Source organism: Apteryx mantelli, chromosome 7, assembly GCF_036417845.1.
Source record: "Apteryx mantelli isolate bAptMan1 chromosome 7, bAptMan1.hap1, whole genome shotgun sequence".
NCBI lineage: Eukaryota > Metazoa > Chordata > Aves > Apterygiformes > Apterygidae > Apteryx > Apteryx mantelli.
Window position 1 is genome coordinate 7,628,587 of NC_089984.1, and position 21,624 is coordinate 7,650,210.

The following is a 21,624-nucleotide window of genomic DNA, read 5'->3' on the forward strand; positions in this document are numbered from 1 at the left end:
GAATGCAGTACAAAATAGCAAGTTCATCTTCGCTGCAAACAGTTTAGCTCATGTGAGTGTCAAACTAATGCTCACAGATACAACTATGATAATGTTTCAAATCCTGGGTAGTATTTACTGATGCTATTTAAGTTCAGGTAATAGGAGCATACTTGTTCACATCCAGAGGGACAAAAATATTACATGCTCAAGAAATACAGAAAAGCTTATTTGTTCTCAAAAGAGAACTGAAAGGAAAATTCTTTGGAAGTTTGCGGTGCCCTGAAAACTAAGGAAGAAATGTCAGCTCCTGTTAGGGAAAGGAGTCTGTCTTGGTAAATATTTAATACACCAGGCACATGTCTAGAGCCATTTCAGTAAAAATAATTTAAGAGAAAATCAGAATTATGAAATGCAGTCACTAATGGAAGAATGTATGGACATAGATATTTTACAAAGCCTCTTTTGATCCTACAATGCTTCTTAATGAGCTGACAAAAGAATAAACTAACTAGTGGAAATAGGGCAAATTGGGGAAAATAGTTAAATATGACAGATCAATAAATTCAATCCTTTCTTATCACATTTGCTTCAGCAGAGCTCCATCACGGTGCTCTTGCCAGCAGGTCTCTCAGCAGCCCTAGGGCAAAAACTTGACCATCTGCAAAGCAGAGATGAGCCTGTCCCAAAGTACACTGTAAACCAGTAAGTGAAAGTATCTGTGCAACTGGCAGAGCCTTGTGACTGCAATTACCAGAAAGCACAGCAAACTCTTTCCGTATGTTTTAAAATAAATTTCACAATTACGTTTCTTTGGTCATAGCCAAAACCCAAATATGCTCCATTTTAAGAATTAAAATTAGCATTGCCAATGAAAAGTTAACTCACACATTAAGTATATGAAGCAAAAATGTGGATTTTATATAGATGAAACAGTTCTACAGAGGAGATTTCAGTGATTTCCTTCCCTGTGTTGTACTGAACAGTCACACAGTAACAGTTAACGTACTTGGAAAAGCATTCATCGTCTTCGGGTCTGAACTTGCACACAAAAAAAGTCACTGCTGCATAACACAAGATTGAAACTTAGTTAAATTATAATTAAAAATTATTCTCTCGAATGTTTTAAATATAGAAACTTAAAAATCTAGCTGGACTGCCGGTCCCCTATACCTTAAAACAGCCTTTTCTCTATGCAACCCAGTGCTTTCTGACTGCTGCATTATACACACGTTGGACACCAACAGCCATTCAGATATACAATAAAATCTCTCATTGCTGTTTTACATAAAAGATAGTACATTGATAACGGCAACAGAAAAATCAAGCTTCAGAGTTTCTCAGCTAAGATTTTTAACTCCTGTCCTTTGTTAAAATGGAATGTTTATTTGGTTGAAATGCTCAGAAAAATCATTCTATTCCGAGTTGTCTGTTTATGAAATTTGTTCTACCATCTTTTTTTCTTGGATACCAGTTTGTTATTAAAAATATTATCTGTAGCAACATGCACATATGGGTTTCCTTTCTAAGGAATAATTTATGTTCTGAGTATGAAAAGCACATTTTGACTATTCCAAACATAAAAATAGTAAATATTTAGCATGCAACACCATTCACATACAATATGTAATATCCTCGTTTTTGTTACGGAGTTACAAACACTAGCCTACATGCTGTACATTATCTTCATCAAATTTTCAATTAAGCTTGAAATTCCTAAATGTGGCAATAAAAAAATTTAGCAAACAAATTCTTTTAATTCCCAAAACTCAATTTACATGATTTCCTATCTACTTTTTGCTGGTTTCAGCAAAAAGTAGGGACAACCAATTCCTTCCAAGCTCTTTCCTGGAGCTTGTCTCATTTCCTGCCTCCTACGAGGCAATGTGAGACAGACTTTGGTAAAAACTATCACCGTAACATCTACATTTCTAAATACTGAGTTCAGTTCCTCAACGATAATAATAAATTCCATGGTATTTGAGACTGAACTTCCTTACTGCTTCCAACACACTCTTTCCTTCAGGTGTTCATGCAACTGAGAAGGGTTTGAAAAAATGTTCCTGACTGGTTATCCAACTCTCCCAGGCAATCATCCCTTCTTTTCTCTCTTTCATGCTTCTCAATAACTTAGTTCACGAGACACAGCAACTCTGAGACACTGTCAGGATCTTCTTACCCTTGATTTGGTCATTTCTGCTAGCTCTGTTAAGCGCCTTTCTTTTGCTCTCTCATTTGAACTACAGTACAATATATAGTACCACAGCACAAAAAGGTTTTCCTTAGCTTCATCATTCAGGGAGACTTGTAGAACCCGACTTTCATTAAAGACCACATTGTAAAGACTATACATCATTTGAAATTTAAAAGCCACACAAAACAATTTTACTGCTGTAACATAAAAACTTACCCACTTGGCAATTGGACACCCCTGAGAGCTTTTTCCTTCCTTTCCTGTATAAACCACTACCTCTATTCTTACAGCGCTTCCTTTTGCTCCATACCTGAATTAAAAAAATTTTCGTGAGTACAACTAAAACTGTTGTAGACCATTTTAGAACAGGGAACACTTTCAATAAAACAATAACAACTACTTTATTTTTATTTTACTGAGAGCAGAACAGAAACAAAATACCTATAATGTCCAAAAAAGACTGTTAAATTTAAAATCCTATTTGCATGAGTCAATTTGAAATCTCTCTTCCGATAACAAATTTCTACTACTAAGGAGACATTATTTGGGAAGCAAATGTCATCTGCATGTAAATCCTTGTGTACTTAAGTCACTAACGTGACCTTTCTGTCCAATTTGCCACAGCTGGTTACATGCAGGACACTGGAGAACCCAATCCTGCCGGGTGCTTATCTCTGTCATTCATATTGACTACAACAGCACCTAAGAGCACACTGCACTTGGGGAAATTGGACCCTAAAGCTGTTGGAGCTCAAAAAAGACAAGTGATTTTGGAACTGGAATGCTAGTGTTCATCTCATGCACATCTGAGCAGGAAAATGCTTTACAAATGAGTACTGCAAAAAGTTTAAAAAAAAGCCAAACATAGCACCTGACTTCATAGCTCGTCGTCTGTCCTGTTTATACATTCGAAAATATTGTTAGCATTAAATGCTGATTTTTCCTCACCTGTTCTCCATTATTTCTCTCACAGCAGCAACACTTGGTCCTGTCCCGAGGTGTGTGTAATATGGGCCTTCATCTTTCTCTATAATTTGCTCTGTAAACAGGTTGAGAAAATTAAGTTTGCATGTGCAAAGATTTACACCATTAAAAGTAACCTTAAAATAGTTTATAGAAGCATCCTCCAAATTAAATACATAAAATCTTAACCTAAATGTAACAAATAATACACTGATAAACTTTTCTCCTTAAAGTCATCAAAATTATTTCATACCTGAAATAACTCCTACTAATCTGATAATAGATCTTTTATGATACTGTAAAGTAATCCTAATTATATTAATATTTTGCATTCTTCAGCAATATTCACTACAGGATCTGGTATATATTCATTAGGTAAGCCTCCCAATGCCCTTGTAAGTAGGGAAGCGTTTTAAACAAGGGAGGATTAAGGCAAAAAAATTTAACTTGTGGTCATACACTACACAACAGAGAACATAATCCATCTCTTAACTAGCGGTTTGTTGGTTCAGAAGCACATTAAAGCAAAGAGAAAAAAAATCTGCCTGCATATGCTTTGCTGTTCAGTGTTTGACTTGTTTTTCTATCTGTGTGTTTTGTTTTCAAGCTATCAAAGCATGTCCAACACCATCAATTAAGTTGTACTTGCAAAATTTCAAACACCCCGTTTGGTCTGACATCCCATCCCTCAACATAAGTTATTATGTCTCCGACTTTATCACCTGAACTCTACCTCACCTCTCATTCTCTGCGATAAGAGACATCTAAAAGCCTTTGACATGTACTCTTTCAAGGCTAAACTGCATCACTCCCCAGGACCAATGCTGACAGTAACAAGACCGCCCACAACTGTGCCCTTCGGCTTGCCTAACAATATTTAATTTAGGTAACAATGAAAAGGTATTGGAGATCTGCCCAGTACATCTCAAGCAAAAATTACTTCTAGACCATGAAAATCATAATCTGATACACTGCAGATAAATTCACATGGAGCACAAGTCAGTGATGACAAAACAAGTGGAAAAACTCCTTTTCTTCTACTCACATTTAAACACTGGAGAATTTAAACCTGCCAGTTGCAAGGCCAAAAATATTAAAATCTGCTGTGTTTTGCAGGCCCAAAGACCTCAAAAAAGTTACAGAAAGGGGAAAAAATAAAAACCACTTTTTCTCCCATTTCCTAAGGGCAAAACACTGAGCTTTTGCAATGGCAAAGTAACTGTCAAGTGCACTTCCTTGCATTAAGGGAAGCAACGTGAACACAAAGCCATTTGAAAGGTATATGCAAAAATTAGCAAAAGGACTTACCAACACAGTCGCAAGTTGGCAATTCAGACTGTCCTTTTTTTGTAGGTGTATCTATTAAATTTTTTGTAGGGGTGTCAAGAAACTTCATAGGTGATTCAAGAAAACTGCTGAGCGTGTTCTTTGCTGGAGAGGACCCCGAGTCCCCTGTGCTCTGTGGCTGGTCTGTACCAAAGCTCGTTGCCGTTAGAACGGTGACTTCACCTGCGCACTCGATATTCCTGAGAGCTTCTGCGGCCCCTGGCACACGGGCCCCACCGCAGGGAACAGGCCGCAGCTGCAACTTTGCATCTACTTGCTCGACGGCATCCCGCTGAAAACAGGATTTGTCGTCACTCTGCATTTCGTTCGCTCTCAGGTTAGACTGGTTAAGAGCCTGAGGCAAAGGATGTGTCTGACCAACGTTCGCTGCTTGCTGTACCTGAGAATTACTTTTTTCTGTAAACATCTGTACATTTTCACTTGGTCTGTTTAGCGAGGATGCTGTTTTCAACTGTGAAACGGCCATAGGATTAGGGGAGGGCAGGTCACTATACTGGTTGCATGTAATAACATCATTTTTCAGTGGATCAATACATAGAGGGTCACCAGAGCCTGCAGCTTTGATCTGCTCATTCAGCACTTCGCAGCCAAACAACCTGTCTTTTGTTTTCTCCTGTGGTACCTCAGGTAAACATCTGTGGAACTTTATCTGAGTTTGTGGAAGAAATAATCTAGTTTTTTCTTGTGATGATAAAGTATTTTGATTCAGTGCTTTCTGTACTTTGGTTCTTGGAGATTTTTTTTCTGATGCAGCTATTCTGGAGTCCTGTGGCATGGCTTGACCAAGCCTGTGCAGTTTTGATGATATCCAAATGTCCCGTAACTCACTATGCTGGCATGGCAACAGCTCGAGCTGGTTTTGATTATTTTGTTGATAGCGTGTTTCTTGAGGCTTCTTTTTGTGTCTTGGTTTCCATGGTACAGCATTTCCTTTTTTATTTGTTGGTTGTTTTTGCTTTAACAGTAAGGAACTATAATTATGCCTAAGAAATACAGTTTCTTTTTTCTGCAACAGGCACTGATCTTGGTTATGTTTTGGCTGCCTCTCATGTGATATTAGATTGAGCAGTGATGCCTTAATGTCATTCTTCTGCTCTGGATTTGTCTGGTTTGATTCAATTAACGCTGCAAGTTGAGTTAGTTGAGTAGCTACATCCTCTTCATCCTGGCTGTGAATTCCTCCTTCTTTAATTAAAGAATTAGTTTTCAAGTTCAAATCATTGCAGGTTGGCTTTTGCTCTAACTGGGCAAGAATTTCCAAGTTGTTACTTGTTTGCTGGACGTTACATGAAGCATTGCAATACCGGGCAAGGGTGACTTGATCATGCATATAATTATTCTTGGTAGTATGACCTGAAAATGGTTTTGCATTCGATGTTACATCAGATAAAGTTTTGGTGTCTTGTGAGGATAAGTGTAATTTATACATCTCACCAGCCAGATTGGCAGGTTTATCATGCAATTCAGAAATCAAACTTTGTCCATTGTACAACACTGCCTTATTAGGGAGCTGCTTCTGCGAGGCAGCACAGTGAGACAAGAGCTGCTGTTCATTCTGCAAGTAAGTGTCTTTGATTTCCTTCAACGTAGGCGAGGTAAAGGAGGATGAAATATCCCTTTTGTAACTCTGGAGCACGCTGGAAGTTGTTTCTTTTGTATATTCAGTACTTTCAGTTTTAGCTGGTGAAGTTGTTTCTAAAGGGGCTTCAGATAATTGTGTTAAAGCTTCAATAGCTACAACCTGCTCTACGGTTAGATTTCTGTTTTTAATCAGGGACAAGAAAGTGGGCTGGAGTGAAGAATTCTCCTGCAGTGTCTCTTGGTCGGGTGTTTTAAGGCCATCCTTCTCTGCAGGGGCTTCCTCTTCAGGCAGCGGAGGACAACACAAACTTCCTTGCAGATCCGAAACAGAACCAGTTTGCAAAACCGACTTATCAGAATCTTGAAGGACCACACAAGTGCAGTTTTTCTGTTTCATGAAAACATTTCCTTGTTTTTCTGCGTGAACACAACTAACACCAGTTGTCAGGGTATTTACAATGTTATTCAGATTAGTAGCCTTCGTCCAATGCGTATGGGAGTTGCTTGTCAAATCTGTTCTTTCCTCTACAGATACTTTTTTCAGGGAAACAACTGATTCTGGTGGTGAATAATGTAGGGTTTTTATGCCATTTCTGATGGTTTGTGCAAATGACTTTTTTGGCTCAGCTAACTGACTGGGAGAGACTGCTCTTTCACTTTCTTCAGTATTTTTCAAGTGTTCATTCCCTGTCACAGTTCCATGGATATCTCCATTGACATGGACACCAAAAGACAGCTTCTCATTATGTGCCCAATTCTCTGCTTCTAAGCCTGTCATTCTTTCTTTCTCCTTAGACTGTACATTTTCAAGGGGTAGTGTTTGGTTTGTTTTCACCCTGTATTTTTCACCATGACCACATATACTGCATTCCATGAGTTCTGGTCTGCGGCCATTTACTGGTTTGTTTTCTAAATTTGCCTATAAAACAATAAAAAAATTGTTGTAACAGCTGCTAAAAAAATAAAAATAAGAAGCATAAGCTTTACAGCAACTAAGCCCTACTTTGACAGATATAAAGAATACCCTAATTAAATGCAGGCACAGATGTTGACAGAAAAAAAAAAAAGAACAGGAAGTCATAAAAAAAATCTGAAGCCTAAAGACCGATTCATATTTATAGTCAGTTCTTTTTCACTGTTCTGGAGGGGAGAAAGGTAAAAAAAGAAAGAAAAAAGAAAGTGTGTGCATGTGGCAGTGATGGAGACTTACTCTGAATGTAAAGCTAAAGGATTTCAGCCCTTAGAATCAGATCTAAGGATTCAATTTCACAATGAATTTGCATAAGTGGATGAAAGTCTCCCTTGAGCTCAAAGCAGGACTGAAATCTGAAGGCTTGCATTGCAAAAAGTTTACTAGTAACTCAGTATAAATATACCTATGTGGCTAGACCAATAAAGTGATACAACGCTTCGTTGGTCACTCTAGTAAGAATGGCTGTTTTTCAGCTTAGTTTCAATTCCTTCAACAAAAGGACAACAGAATGTAGGACAACAAGGACAACAAAATCTAAATGGATAGTAAGCCACAATAAGACTGTCCAAATAAAGAACTCTGTTTTATATATAATGTCTTCGACAATATCAGCAATGAGTTGCTGCGAACAACGAAGACTGTAGCCCCTGTGACAATTTAAACCAGAACAAGGAAAATTTATTTCAGGTTAAGAGTTTGTCTCATTCTCAGGCATTAAGGCAATAGTGCAAGTGCAAGACAAATTTGAAGCAACACCAAACCGTACTCTAGAATTTGCATGCCCATCACCTGCTGCTAACTGCTTGGGATGTGCTGCACGGTAAGGGAGGCCTGAGGTGCCAGCAGCTGCCTGCCGGCTGCTTCGCCTCACCTCGGAGGCGCTCCTAAAGATAATCCTGAAGGAGCGAGAGCAGCAATTCCAAGAAGGGAAGAGGGAGCTGCGACAGCTTCTGAGAGCTTCTGCCAGAAGCCCCTGCACAGCACCAGCAGAGAGCTACAGACACCACTGGGGAGGCTCTTTCACAGAGGTGTACAGTCCACCACACTGAACGCCACAGAGCGCCACAAAAAAGTCTTGTGGGTGGCAAATGACAGGGATCTTTAGTAGAAAAGTATAAAATTGATAAATACACACAACAATGTTCCGCTTGTGTATTTAGATGGCAACTTTCACATGTCCGAACAATCTCATTTAACTGAGCTATCATGATTACCAGTACTTTAGTGAACTCTAAACTCTAATACTTAAATATATTCTTCATCTTCCCTGATATTACATAATTCACATGGTCAAAACATGTCAAAAACTAGATAGTACCAGAATATCTTGTCCTGGAAAGAATACTCATATAGGTCTCATTTAAAATAGTATTATGACTATGAAGTAAGGAGCTATGTAATTAACTTTTATATTTATATATATATATACACACACACACACACACACATATGTATATATTCAGATAAGAACTCAGGAGGAAACAAGAATAAAGACAGAAATCTGATTTTTATTAAGTTAAAATGTATTTCTATTTATATTACATTTTATTTAAAAAAATTGAAATCACAATAGACAGTGCTGGTACCTAAGCTTATTATAATCTCTAAGAATTATTTCAATATTCTGTAGCCCTAAGCTCTACTTAGCAAGCAAAATGATACTGCTTTTTAAATTAGATATAAGCAATACAACTTGTTAATTAAACCATACCTTGGCACAGTAGATCTTAGAAGCACGCAGAAAATAGCACCCAATGTAATAGAAAATATTTAGTTAAAGCAAACACGTTTTAATGGTCATACCAACGAAAAATGCATGGACTTCTCTAAGAAAATAACTAAAAGGTACCAATGTAAAATAAACTCCTGATTAATCACAACCATCAAGATATTACTGCCAGAAACCCCCAGGCAAAATGAAGCTTATGGACCCAACTTCAGATGGAGCCCAGTGTTCACCCTACAACCATTTTCTAATTGATTAAAAAAACAAAACCAGAGAATCTATACTATGCCCCAGATTTTATCAGAGGCTTCATAATCTTTCATGGATCTGCTATGTAAAAAATGTATCCAGCATCTATGCAGCAAAGCCAAACTTGTGGAATTTACATTAAGAAAGATACCTTATATTAATGGTCTTTATTTACATGGATATAATTACATCGATACTGACTAATGGTCTGTGAGCCTGAACCTCTATGGATCCTGGCGATTTTCAATGATCCACAGACCTGCAGCAGACCTGAGCAATTTCTAAGGCTTCCACAAAAGCAATTAAGCAAGTCAACTGTTAGCAGAGGTAAATGCATTACACAGGCACCTGCAGCTGTACCAGAAAATATTTTAAGGGTACATCATTGAACAGTAAAAACCCACAATTCTATACCTACACCAAAGCTGCATTTAAATTAACTAGCTTTTTTTTTTTCCCTCCAAGTTTAACTTCAGGAAGAACTAGGATATGAAACTTCAGTTTTTTCTTCAACAAAAAGTTTATCTAAGACCCCCTGGGAGTACAGGCAAAAAAAGCAATGCAAATTACCCCAGTTGCTGCAGAGTATTTCATCAAGGAAGGCACTATCTGCTTACTAATAAACAAAGAAGTGGCCATGGATGGATTTAGCCAAGTCCATACACTCATACAAACAGGTATTTGGAACAGATGACCTGGAACAAAATTGTGACCCCTCTGAGGTCATTGAAAAAAAATTAAATAAAAAAATACAGCATTGCCATTTCAACTGTAATGTCTGAGCCCCTGGCACAGCTTTAAAAAGTGACAGCAGGGGCCACTTCTGCAGAAAAAGGAATGAAGAAATACATCCCTTCTAAGGTCAAAGTCTTGAAGCACATCAATCGATCACTCCAGAAGTTGTCTGAACAATGCAAAATTGCTATTGAGAATTATTTAATTAAAGGAGGAAATAGGAGCAAATATATTAAAATAATTTCCCAGCATTTATAAGTTTTCAACATGAAAGAGGAATGGGGGGCAGGGAGGAAGAAGGTTCCTCCTTGATCCTCAGAGATGAGAACGGACTCAGAGTCCGCTGACAGAGCTCAAAGTGCAAGAACGTCAGCACACTTCTCTCAGCTATGCTGTTCCTCAGTGAAATACTTTTACCAGACCAAAAAGCACTGCTGCATTTGAAAATCCTCAGAAATTCCCCAAACTGTTAGAAGCGCACAGGTGTAGTGCTGTGCTCACACAAGAAACCAGTGACTTCAGCAGTAAAGCAGTATTATTTTAAAAATAAAATTATTCCCCATACATCATAATTTCCACTAACATTACTGGAAGCTTCCCACACGCAATGAGGAAAAAAAAGTAGATGAATCATATCACTGGCATTGTTAGATTCATATTTTATTTTTCCATATAAAGAATAAAAATTATCAGAAATCCATTTTTTTTAAAATCAAACTCTCTTCCTTTTGAGCACTGTGTTGCTTTTTCTCTTTTGCCACTGACCTGCAATGAATCCTAAAAGACACCTTTTTCCTTCCTTTCTCCACTGAATTTTCGGTGGCCTTCTCTGTTTAACGTGCGAAGTTACTGTTCCCAGCATAAGAAGCAATGCAGACACACTAGCGGGGCAGGGCTCCTTTGATTCTTCCCCCCAGTCGAAGCCTGACACACCAAAAGTAATAGCTCAGCAAAATCTTTCTGCAGCCCAACAACCTAGCAGCGATCTATCTTCGAGTCCTAAATCAAAGCACCTGAAACAACAGTCAAGGACCCCACACCTCCACACAGCAGGCTCAGAATTCGTGGAAGCTGGGCACAGAAGACTGATCAGATTGATTTCGAAAGCTTTTACACAAGTGTAATCAAAAGCTAAAGAACAAAGTGGATCAATAAAAGTAATTTCCTCTCCTCCTCGTTCATGGGAGCACTCCTCTGTCGGGAGATGTAAAACACCAGCAAATCATGCTCAAGCTTAGACCCTGCATGGACAGGGACCATGAGAGTAGAGCCTGCTGTAGCCATTGCTAAAGTACTTAAACTTGAATCCAACATCACAGCTGATATCAGAGCAAATCATTCTGAAAAGGACCAGACTTTAATATTAACACAAGATGCTTACCCACCTCTGAAGTAATGCAAAATTTTCACCAATTCAATCAAAATACAATGATTAAACTACCCTAAAGACACGTCCATATTTCCTGTACAACAGAGAGGAGACCACGGGTTTATGATTCATGTTTCAAGTCTCTACAGGTGGTACCAAGGCTCACTGTACCAAAGGATACAGCCAGAAACAACTGCTCCTCTGAAGCAGAAATAATAGATAATGCCCAGAATCAGCCACTGATGAAACGGCTCAAAGGAGAAGAGCAAATCGTGACAAGTTACCTACTGATCAACAGCAAGTCTCCCTGACTAGCCCTCCATGCAGGATTCTGCTCATACACCCATGAGGATACAGTTCACAACGGATCGAGGAATACTTGCACCTGCCACCTTGTGCCAGTTGATAACGGGGACGGCCTGGAAGGCAGCCCTTCGCAGGGTCACAGCACTCCTCAGCGTAAGAGGAAGAGCGAGCGAGGAGCGCCTGCGCTCTGCCCCTCCTATCCACCGCAGCCTGGATGCCGACGCAGTGCTTGCAGCCATGTAGCTAGCCCAGCATGCTCGTTCAGGCTGGCACGGAGCTGGTAGCACCTCAGAGCTCAGCTCTATTTACCACATTTACTCAAATGCGGTAAGAGAAACGTTCTTTCAGAAAAGCTGCTTGGGGAAAAAAGAAAAGTAAGAACTTCCTCTAATATTTGAACGTGGTGTTTCAATCATGGTCCAACTGAGATGCCACTGCCTCACCAAAAGATAAAACACCAGTCAACCGTCAGCAGCAATTTATTCCTGTTCTCTGGTGCCTGCTCCCCAGGACGTCCAGACACTCAGAAGAAACCAGGACCTGCACTGTCCAATGGAGATGCAAGTACTGGACCAACATATATGGACATGGATAGGGAGATAAGACATGGATAGGATAGGGGACATGATTAGGGAGCTGGAGAGTACAGGCTTGGGGAAACAGTCACACATGCTGAGCAAAGACAGAGCTACCTGGAAAGCTGTGGGCCATTTACAGGAGAGAAAAATACGGGACAAGATGCTGGGGAAGGCATAGGGCAACCTTCTAAGGGTGGCCAAGCTTTTAGCTTTCCAAAAAAGTTACACATACAAGAATATATTTAGTGATAATCTTCTATTTAGGATCACGCTGCTCTGAGTAAAAATAAATAAATACTCACCCGTAATAACAAAGACTATAGCAATGTGCTGCAGGTTGCCACCCAAGGCTGTGGGCCATGCAGGATTTCTGAGCAGACAACCAGTATAGAGAGAAGGAAAGTGAGTAGAGACCAAGCTACTACCTAACGCTCATTCCCATGAACATCACCAAAAGCTTAAAACATCACCAAAAGCTTAAAGCAGTTATTACTCTACCCTACATAATGACAACAAACATGAAAGAGTATGCCTCTTTCAGTATACTGCTTCACGTAAAGCACATTCTCCATAGACCTTTTTGCAAAGAGACTGAATTGGTAACATAATTACTAATATAACAAAGTCTGCATGTGCAGAGGTTTTGTTCCCCAAGAGAACCACGTTCACAATCACACGGAGGAAGAACTCAGAAGAGCTAATAATTCAGTATTTTAGAAACTGTTACAATCAAAGCAAATATGGCAAAATGATGTAGAAAAGTTTTAGCAGGAGGTCTGGCGTATATGGAAATTCAGGGGAATGAGAAGACGAAGAAAGTGATCAGACACTCAGGAGAGTGGGAATGCCTGTGCTTTTCCAGAGGCATCCCTCATTTGCCACTTCCCCAGCCCAGAGTATCAGATCCACCCAAAGCCACGAACTCGAGTATCTCAGAAGGTAACACTTCACACTGGATCTTAGAACAGTTGAAAAGTTTGCTCTAGTTGGTGGTATTTTTCTTCCTTATCCTTAGTCCCAACAACAAAGATCACTCTCTCAACTACAGCTGACACTTCAAGCAAATAGGAGACCTGAAAAACACCATCCTGCACCTGTCTTCTGCCTCCCCCACAAAGCCAAAGCCAAAAAAGCAGAGCAGGGGGCAAACAGGAGGTACATGTAGGTAAGAATGAGCTGGGCCTAGTTTATCATTATTTATTCTAACCAATATAAATGATGAAATCTCCCTTAGAAGATCCGGCAAAGTATTTTCTAGACTTTATCTTACGCCACTTATTGCAACCCCAATTATTCCTCCCTGCACACTTTGCCAGGCAACAGCCCTCAGCAGCTCCTCCCTTCCTGTAGGACCCAAATGCCTCTCATAACTCCTGAGTCCTCTCTGCATAAACTGACATAATCCAGTGATCTAGACCACATTTACAGAAAATGTTCAGGGTTGCACACAAGAATGATGTTGCAAAGCAGTGCAGCATGCCTCAAACTGATCCACGATTCAAATGAGGCATGGAAAGAGTTTATTTAGTCAGCCAACCAAGAAAAATAACATACAAAAACATCTTAGCTCACAGGTAATCAGTTTGTACATAGGATTTGCCAAGAGCAGATCTCCTGGGAGGAGCATCTAACTCTATTGCGTTATACACCCCAACATTACTGATGTATCACATCTATGCCTTGAAACACACAAGGAAAATCAGATTTGTTCCCCCCCTCACTCCATGCACCTGTACGCATCATCAGCGATTTACATTGTCAAAATCCATCAATTGAAAAAAATATCAGAATATTATTTCTTCTCTTCCCTTCTAGTTCAAACTCTGAAGTAAAATATTGCAATAGTATTTCAGATCTAGTACCCTTCCCCTTTTAAGTGTTGCTGTAGCGCAAGTGGAAATCAGTAGAAAAAATGCCCAAAGCACTCCAAATGATGCAAGCACCAGAAAAATCCCCGATGCTAGTTTCACCTGTTCAGCAGATATCCCTTTATATGGGGCTGCATTAGAAAAAATCTTTTCCAAATTGTAGGAATTCCACTCCAATTGGGAACTTGCTTGAGAGTTAATGCCAATGATCATTCACTTTTCATCTTTTCTCTTACTTGATTTTTTTGGTTTTGTTTTGAACTACTCATCTTCCACAGCAGGTGCAAAGAGTGAACTGGAGAAAAAGAGGAACGGAAGAACCCAAAAATGTGCAGGTTAGGAAAGAACATTGGACTCTGAACTGGAGACTCCCAGGAAGACCACCAGAGTAAAGTAAATAGTTTAGCTTTGTTCTCCTATAGTGTCTGCATTCCTCAAACTCAAGAAAATGACTTTGAAAAATAGTAAATAAACTCAGTCGCTTTTCAAAAAAGAAACAATTTTCTGATTTACAAGCAAAACTTTTTTTCCCCCTATTTTGCGAATAATCAAAATGTGAAAACAGTGCCTATATTAACTTCTTCATTTTAAAGCTTCCACTTTAAAGACCCTTTGTCTCCTTATTTTAAGCCAAAAAGTATCCGGGAATAAGTGGAATAGCAATAGTTATAGCAGAATAGAAATTTTAAGATGTGGCCAATGTGAATCCCAAGTCTGAATTCAAGAAAGGTTGGAATGGAAACATCACTCCTAATAACTTAATATGAATATCTTAAAGATTATTATGCATCTTTCTCCTTGTTTCTTCCTCTTCCTTCTGCATGGCCAATTATGTTCTTCATTAACTACAGGTATGATCTACCATCAAATCTCTTTGCTCACAATTTCTGAGGTCAGTTGATCTTACATTTGCCTTCATAATATTGTGCAGATTAACACCACCACACTTCTGCCAAATCTCTGATAGTTCTGCAGGTTTTGACTCTCTAAACTCCAAATTTGTCCTCAATAGAGTGGACTCATCCCATTGTCATTTGGATGGGGGACACACAGTCAATTCCCAGGAATCTTGATTAGCTTCCTGCCCACTGCAGAATTCAGCATACACCCCCCACATACAAGCTCTCTCTCCTTCTCATTTCAGTTTCATCTCCATTTTATCTATGTTTGTATCCTCTTGGCTACGCTCTTCAAACACTAGGCAGCTCTCCCACCACAGAGGTTCCTCATCTTGTCTTCCTACGCAGAGTTAGTATATTATGGCCTTAAAGTCTTTAAGTCTTTATTCTCTTCATTTTCCCTCCCACACCATTAACACAATCCTCCCACCTATGTTGTATAATAACTTCAGTAAGACCACCTTGTAAGTACAAGTAAGAGCTATAGTATGAGACCCTAAAGGATGGCACTTATTAGCAGTATTGAAGGTACAGGGCACTAATCAAGGCTCTACATGCTTCAAATGGTGACCCCCTGAGAAGTGTATTTATTAGATTACCACTTGGAAATATGCTTTCTGAGCCACAAACTCAAATTATTGTTTCAGTCAACCCTGAGCTCCAGGTTGTGGAAGCTCCAGACAAAAGCAAGATAAGGAATGCACAGTGAATGCACCATTCTCCTCTACAGGCACCCAAAACTGGATGTGTTACAGAAGAAAAAAAGCCATTACATTATTTTTTTCCTGCAACAGAAGCCAGCACAAACTAGTATCTTGCCTGGCTTTTACTGTTGTTTTGAATTACTCAATCATTTGTCTTCGACACTGAAATGGAGGACTCAAAGAGATACTGGCAGCTCTGGAAAATATAGCACTCACCCCAAAATAGAAAAATGGTAGATCAGCAGCAACATGTATTCCATAACATAAACTTCCCCTAAAGTGCTTTAACTCAAATTTAGAGATGAAAGAAATTTAGGCTTTGAATTTATACATCCTAATGTCTCCTGTGGTCTACTCACTTATTCAACCATTGCCATAGCATTAGAAAGTATTGCCTGGCCTGTAATTGTAAATGGAGAATCATCACAGAGTGTTCATAATGAGGTCCTCAGGGAACATACCGCAGCTATGTATTATATAACATTTTTAGCAATGACCTGGAAGAAAAGGTGAAATTATTCCTGATAAAAATATAGCAAGTTATCAAAAGAACAGACACAGTGTTTCCTGAATTGACTGGGAAGGGAGCTGCAAGCAAACATTTCAGTATAGCTGAAGTTACTTATCTAGCAACAGACTTCAGATTGTATTTACAAAATATTGCTTTCTACAAGAAAGCAATGACCTTAAGAAAGAGATCAACATGGTCAATAACCAAATACATAGTAATTGTAGAAACTCCTATTGAAATTTTATGGCCAAAAGGGTTAGTGAGATTTCTGATGCATAAATCACAAAATATAATTAGGAAAAGACAGGTTATTTTATATCCTGTATTTGGCACTCTGGCATCTGCTAATGCAATAGCATGTCCAGTTCTGGCATACACAATTCAAGCAAGACGTTGACACACTGGAGAGAGCTTGGGGGACCACAAGAATGACAAAGGATTGAAATATCTTGAAGTGAAAGCCCCAGGGAGTTCACTCTACCATTTACCAAAGAAAAAGAAATTTGAAAGGCCACAAACTATGTCTACGTGGAACAGAAAACTGATAACAGAAGGCTCCTTGTTCTAGCAGCCAGAAGTATAACAAGACTCAATGACTTTAACTTAAGGCCAGAGAAATCTGGACTGGAACTATGGGAGGGGGAGAGGGAGCTTCGGAAGTATCTTATTAGAGATTTTGATGTCCTTTTCATCCATGGGCATTTTCAAATCCAAGTTTTTGGAGGTATTTTTAAAACATGATGCTTCAGTACAAAAATAAATTAATTCAGTCTTACAGCCTCCCCGCACCAGCACGGATGATCTCAACCATCTTGCCTGCCTTTATGGCATGCGAACCAAACTGACACAAGTTAATAATTTTCCCTCAGTTTCAGTTCAGTAAAGATCTGAACTGCTGCCTAAGATAACACCATATTCCAGTTCCTACAGTCTAACCAGGAAGATATTCAGGTCTTTAATTTAGGATCTATTTCAAGTTCCTAAATTCTGTTGTATAAGCAATTATATTATTTAAGAGTTGCTACATGCTGGTAGCAGCTCTCAGTCCAAATCTGCTACAGACACAAAACAGCAGTTAATCAGCCCTCACACACACATACCCTTTTCTATTACTTCTAAAAAGAAATCAGCAGAGGTCCCAAAATACACAATGTAGCAAGTCATGCTCAAGTCTTTTCCAAAAGTAAACATCTATTTTATGGGTATATTCCTGCCTGGTTTTAAAGGTGATGAGAGGCAACAAAACAAAAAGGAACAACTCAAACACTTCAGCAATGAGAAAGGCAGTGACAGGTAAGTCAGAAAACCAGCTAAAGGTAACTCAGTTACAAGAAATAAAAACAGTCATGGGGCAAGCAAGGTGTGCTGATCACTCAGGCCACCTAGCTACAAGGCTGCAGCACTATTCAGGATTTCACATCTATGTTTTGTCTATTCCCATGAGGAAAAAGCCTAAAAAATGGAAAATGCTGTTTCTCCTCTATGTCTGTATCAGCTAGCACACTTTCGCTTTTAAATAAAGCTCAAAATGGAATTTATACTGTATGTAACTTCTATTTTTTCTTTAGAGGAACACTGACTTTCACTCAGGTACTGGAACAACAATGTTGTTCTGGAGCAGCATGGCAACAGCAGCAACATTTGGGTTGCAAAATTCAGGCAACGATCATCTGTTACAAAAGTAAATGCTACACATTTTCAAATACATGGAAACTTTCTCTCTTATTCACAAGTTCAGTAAAACTTTTACTTTACAAAAATGAATTTTAGAGCCAAATTTTACAACAGAGTACCAATTAACTTGTAACACAATAAGGACAACACCAAAAAAGATCAATTAAGAAGGAATTCACAATTAAGGGTGTGACACAAACTACGGAATTTTAAGTCGGCCTTGAAAATTCTTAATAATCATTTTTTCCAGAATGCTTAATATTAATGCTGTTAGGAAAACAAGAGCAGACACATGTATTCTATATACCAGATGTACATAAGTTAAGGAAAAGTGATTCCAGTTAGTCCCTAGTAATTCTCTGCTCCTTCTTTCCCGATATTGTTTAAAATTCAGAAATTTGATATTTAAAAAGGGAACACCTTTCTAAGAATGCATGGATTCTTTTTACTTCCCAAATAAAATCCTACAGTTAAATTAATTTTAGGAGGAATGAAATCCTTTGGTCTCTACACAGATGAGGCTCTTACTAGAGTCAGTGGGAAATCACCTATAGTAGTAACTGAAAGATGAATATTTTCCTATTCATTAACACCATGTATAAAATCTCAGTGTAACACCAGAGAAAAAAAAAAACAAAGCAACTAAGATCTAGTCCCATTCAAGTAACCTGGGGGCTTCTCACCAGATTTTTCAGTCACTGAAGGCAATAAACAAACTTGCTTAGCAATATGGTATAGGGGTCTAAACAATTTGTTAGCGCCCATTTTCAAAGTATTTTCTAGATACTGTTATAATTTATCAATGTATGGACACCATAAACAGCAAAGATTGACAACTGATTTCCGGAATTTGCAAAGCTGTCTCAAATATTTCAACACCCATGTTATATACAGCAAGTACAAATATGCAGTAAAAGCAAATCATGCAGTAATGAATACAAATGGCATCGACAAAACAGCATATCTGGAATAAGAAATCAGTGTTTATTTTGTAATGCTGCAACTTCACTAAGAACATCTAAACAACATATAAATATACTTACTACACATGCATCTGACCTGCATCCATACACAGACACGTTTTCCTTCCTTCCCACAAACTATCTTACTTTTATTTAGTATTTCAAGACAGTTTTGATCACAAACACATTTTCTACTTTTCTAATAAGCTCTTCTATTACAGGGTTTCCATTACAGTGCAAGCTCCAGCACTGCACTAAAACACACAGTGGTGGGCAGAATTTGCAAAAGCCTAGTGATTCAAAGCACATGCAAAACCCAAAACCCCACCAAAATTACTAGTTCAGCCTGGCCTTATTCCACACCTCCCAGCCTCATTGTACCTCTGCCTGCGAGGTCCCCCAAGCAAGAACAAGAGTGGCACTACTCTCACAACTTTTCTGCTATGCAATAAATGAGTTAGAACAGAAAACCCTACTTCTCCCTGTCCTCCACTCCACTGACAGAATCCCTTTCTTCCCCCAGCATTTTTTTGGTTGGACTGAAGGGGGAAAAAGAGAATAGCACGACGGTCCTATTCAGCAAGTAGCACGGCAGCCCCAAGAAGGAGGTGGACGAGGCAGAGCGCAACGCTGAAGGGAGCTCTGCAGAAACAGGGGGAACGAGGGAAGAGCAGCATCTCTGCATCCTACCCATCTGCACTGCAGGGAGCACCACAGGGTAAAGTCTACAGGGCCTCAGCTCCCCCTGAAACTAGCTCAAAGTAGCAGCTTGGACAGAATTATTCACGGGCCCCCCAACACTCCACCACTCCCACACCCAAACGATCTAGCAGTATCACAACTCTTATTCGGAACAATTTTTTGATTCGTGAACACATTTCAAAATTAAGGATGATAAAATTACTGGAGTAGGATTAATAAATTGCAGGCCTTTATAAAGGCCTTCTTTGTTTGGACTTCATTCGAAAATACCTACATACATAATAAGTCTTAACAGTACCATACAAATGAAATATAGTAGCTCATGTGAAGTGCTGGAAAGACCGCACAAGGAAGCATGGTTCTAAATTACAACCAGAATCATGCCTGCTCATTTCAACTGAGCTGCACGGGCCTATCAAGAGGGGGGAAAAAGAAAAAAGAAGAAAAAAAAACAACCATTTAGCCACACAATCAGCTTCAAAATAGGACAAAATTAAAGGAACATTTCTTTTGAAAAACGTTACCTAGCTTTTAACTAAGTTACCTAAGTAACTCCTTATTTATTTTTAAAAATAAAGTTGACTTATTTGTGTGGGTCACTCACATATCAAAAGCGAACTTTTCCCTATCAAAAAAAAAAAAAAAAAGGAAAAAGGCACAAAAGAAACAGGCAGACATTTTCAACCAGTACTCAAATCAATTTTAATTGATTTTTTTTAAATAGATAGATTTCAAGGTGATAATATCCCTTTAAGAAACACAAAATGCAAGATAGGTATGCTCTGGACAACATCCTTTCCAATTCATATTACACCATTCTGTCTTCTTCATCTGTAAAATTCCACTGTAGTGCGATTCCATCCATTGACTTGTTGATATCTCATTTTAAAAGGGGGGGCGGAAAAAAAAAAAAAAGAGTAATAAAAATGAATTACTTCCAGCTAAGTATTCTGGCAAACATTTTGCACTAAAAATATACACCATATATCTTAAATTAGAATAAATGTTCAAAATCAGTTCAATCCATGCTCACTAGAAGCAGGATCATGGACATTAGCAGTTGCTTTTCTTCATTTTTGCTAGCACATATATGAGCTTTAAAAAGTGGGTTTTAAATTTCTTTAAGCAGCACAACTAAAACCTCAAAGTAAAAGAGCTAACAGCAGGTCTGCTGTACTGACTTCATATTTGAAAACTGTTTTTGATGAGAAATACTACATTTTGTATGCATAGAGGAGAAGAATTAAGAAAGTACTCAAGTACATATTCATAACTTCCATAGAAATATGACTTTTACTAGTTATTAATATGATGTATTTGTTTACAAATACACCAAAAGTTCTAGATATCAAGTCATCTTTGGCTTCTGGCTTGGCTTAAACTGAACTGATTTTACACAGTTTAGCAGGCAATGTTTGCACTTTCTTGACACCCACGATTACCATTATGGTGCTTATGCATAAATGCACAAACAAAATCAGTCAAAGAACAGAGAATGTGCATGCGGTTATAATACTCACTTAGCACTGCATATATTATTGTGGATCTCTCACAATCTCTTCCTTTTTTTTAAATCTCCATCAACGCAGCAAACATCTGCAGCCATTCAAACGGTAGCCTTGGCTCCGCAGAACCTAGTAGAAAGACCATGGACTGTACTTCTTCATCAGCTGTATCTTGATCTGTGGGAGGTTTCCTTACTGGTTCCACTGCTAGCTATACTTGATAACTGTCGATTTCCCTGACAATATGTTGCCATGTTCAACTGTCTTGTTCTTCTGAGCTCTGTGTTATAAACTTGCGTGCGATTGCAAACATTTCCTCACTGTTAAGGAGAGGTGCACTGCACTGCCCAAACTGAGTGAGAGAAACTGCTAAGTGGCTAAAAGGAAGATGGTATTACTATGTAAGTGAAGAGACCGTATATGCCTTTTGAAATGCAGGCAAATGAATTTTAAGTACCAATCCCTTCAAACAGATTTTCCACTATCAGGAGTAAAGCACAAGAGGGGTCTGCTTAACTGAGGAAGGCATACAAGGTTAGCAAGATAAACTATAAGTATTCTTTCTTTAGTATCCATTTCTATGAACTCGCACCGATTCTTTCTTCAATGAGCATCTGCTTGCTACAAATGATGAGTGTTTCAGATGTTCATTCAAAATAAACATGGAGAACCTAATAGGGTATTTATGGCACAGAACAATTTCCTAAACAGCTCCCCTTACAATAACCAGCAAGGAGGAGTAAAACAAAAACATGGAAAATGATAAATAATAAACAAAATTTACACAGTAACAGTATGT

The 21,624-nt window shown here is 38.7% G+C and overlaps 1 protein-coding gene across 1 annotated transcript in view; it reads right to left on the bottom strand.

Annotated features, from left to right (window-relative positions):
- TET1 (tet methylcytosine dioxygenase 1) overlaps nucleotides 1–21,624 on the bottom strand; it is a 71,219-nt gene that overhangs the window by 37,276 nt on the left and 12,319 nt on the right. Inside the window, exons 3-5 of the mRNA XM_067299747.1 lie at nucleotides 4,445–6,983; nucleotides 3,122–3,212; nucleotides 2,390–2,483 (exon numbers count right to left, since the gene is read on the bottom strand). Coding sequence (XP_067155848.1) covers nucleotides 2,390–2,483; nucleotides 3,122–3,212; nucleotides 4,445–6,983 — 2,724 coding nt within the window. The remainder of the gene's footprint in view (nucleotides 1–2,389; nucleotides 2,484–3,121; nucleotides 3,213–4,444; nucleotides 6,984–21,624) is intronic.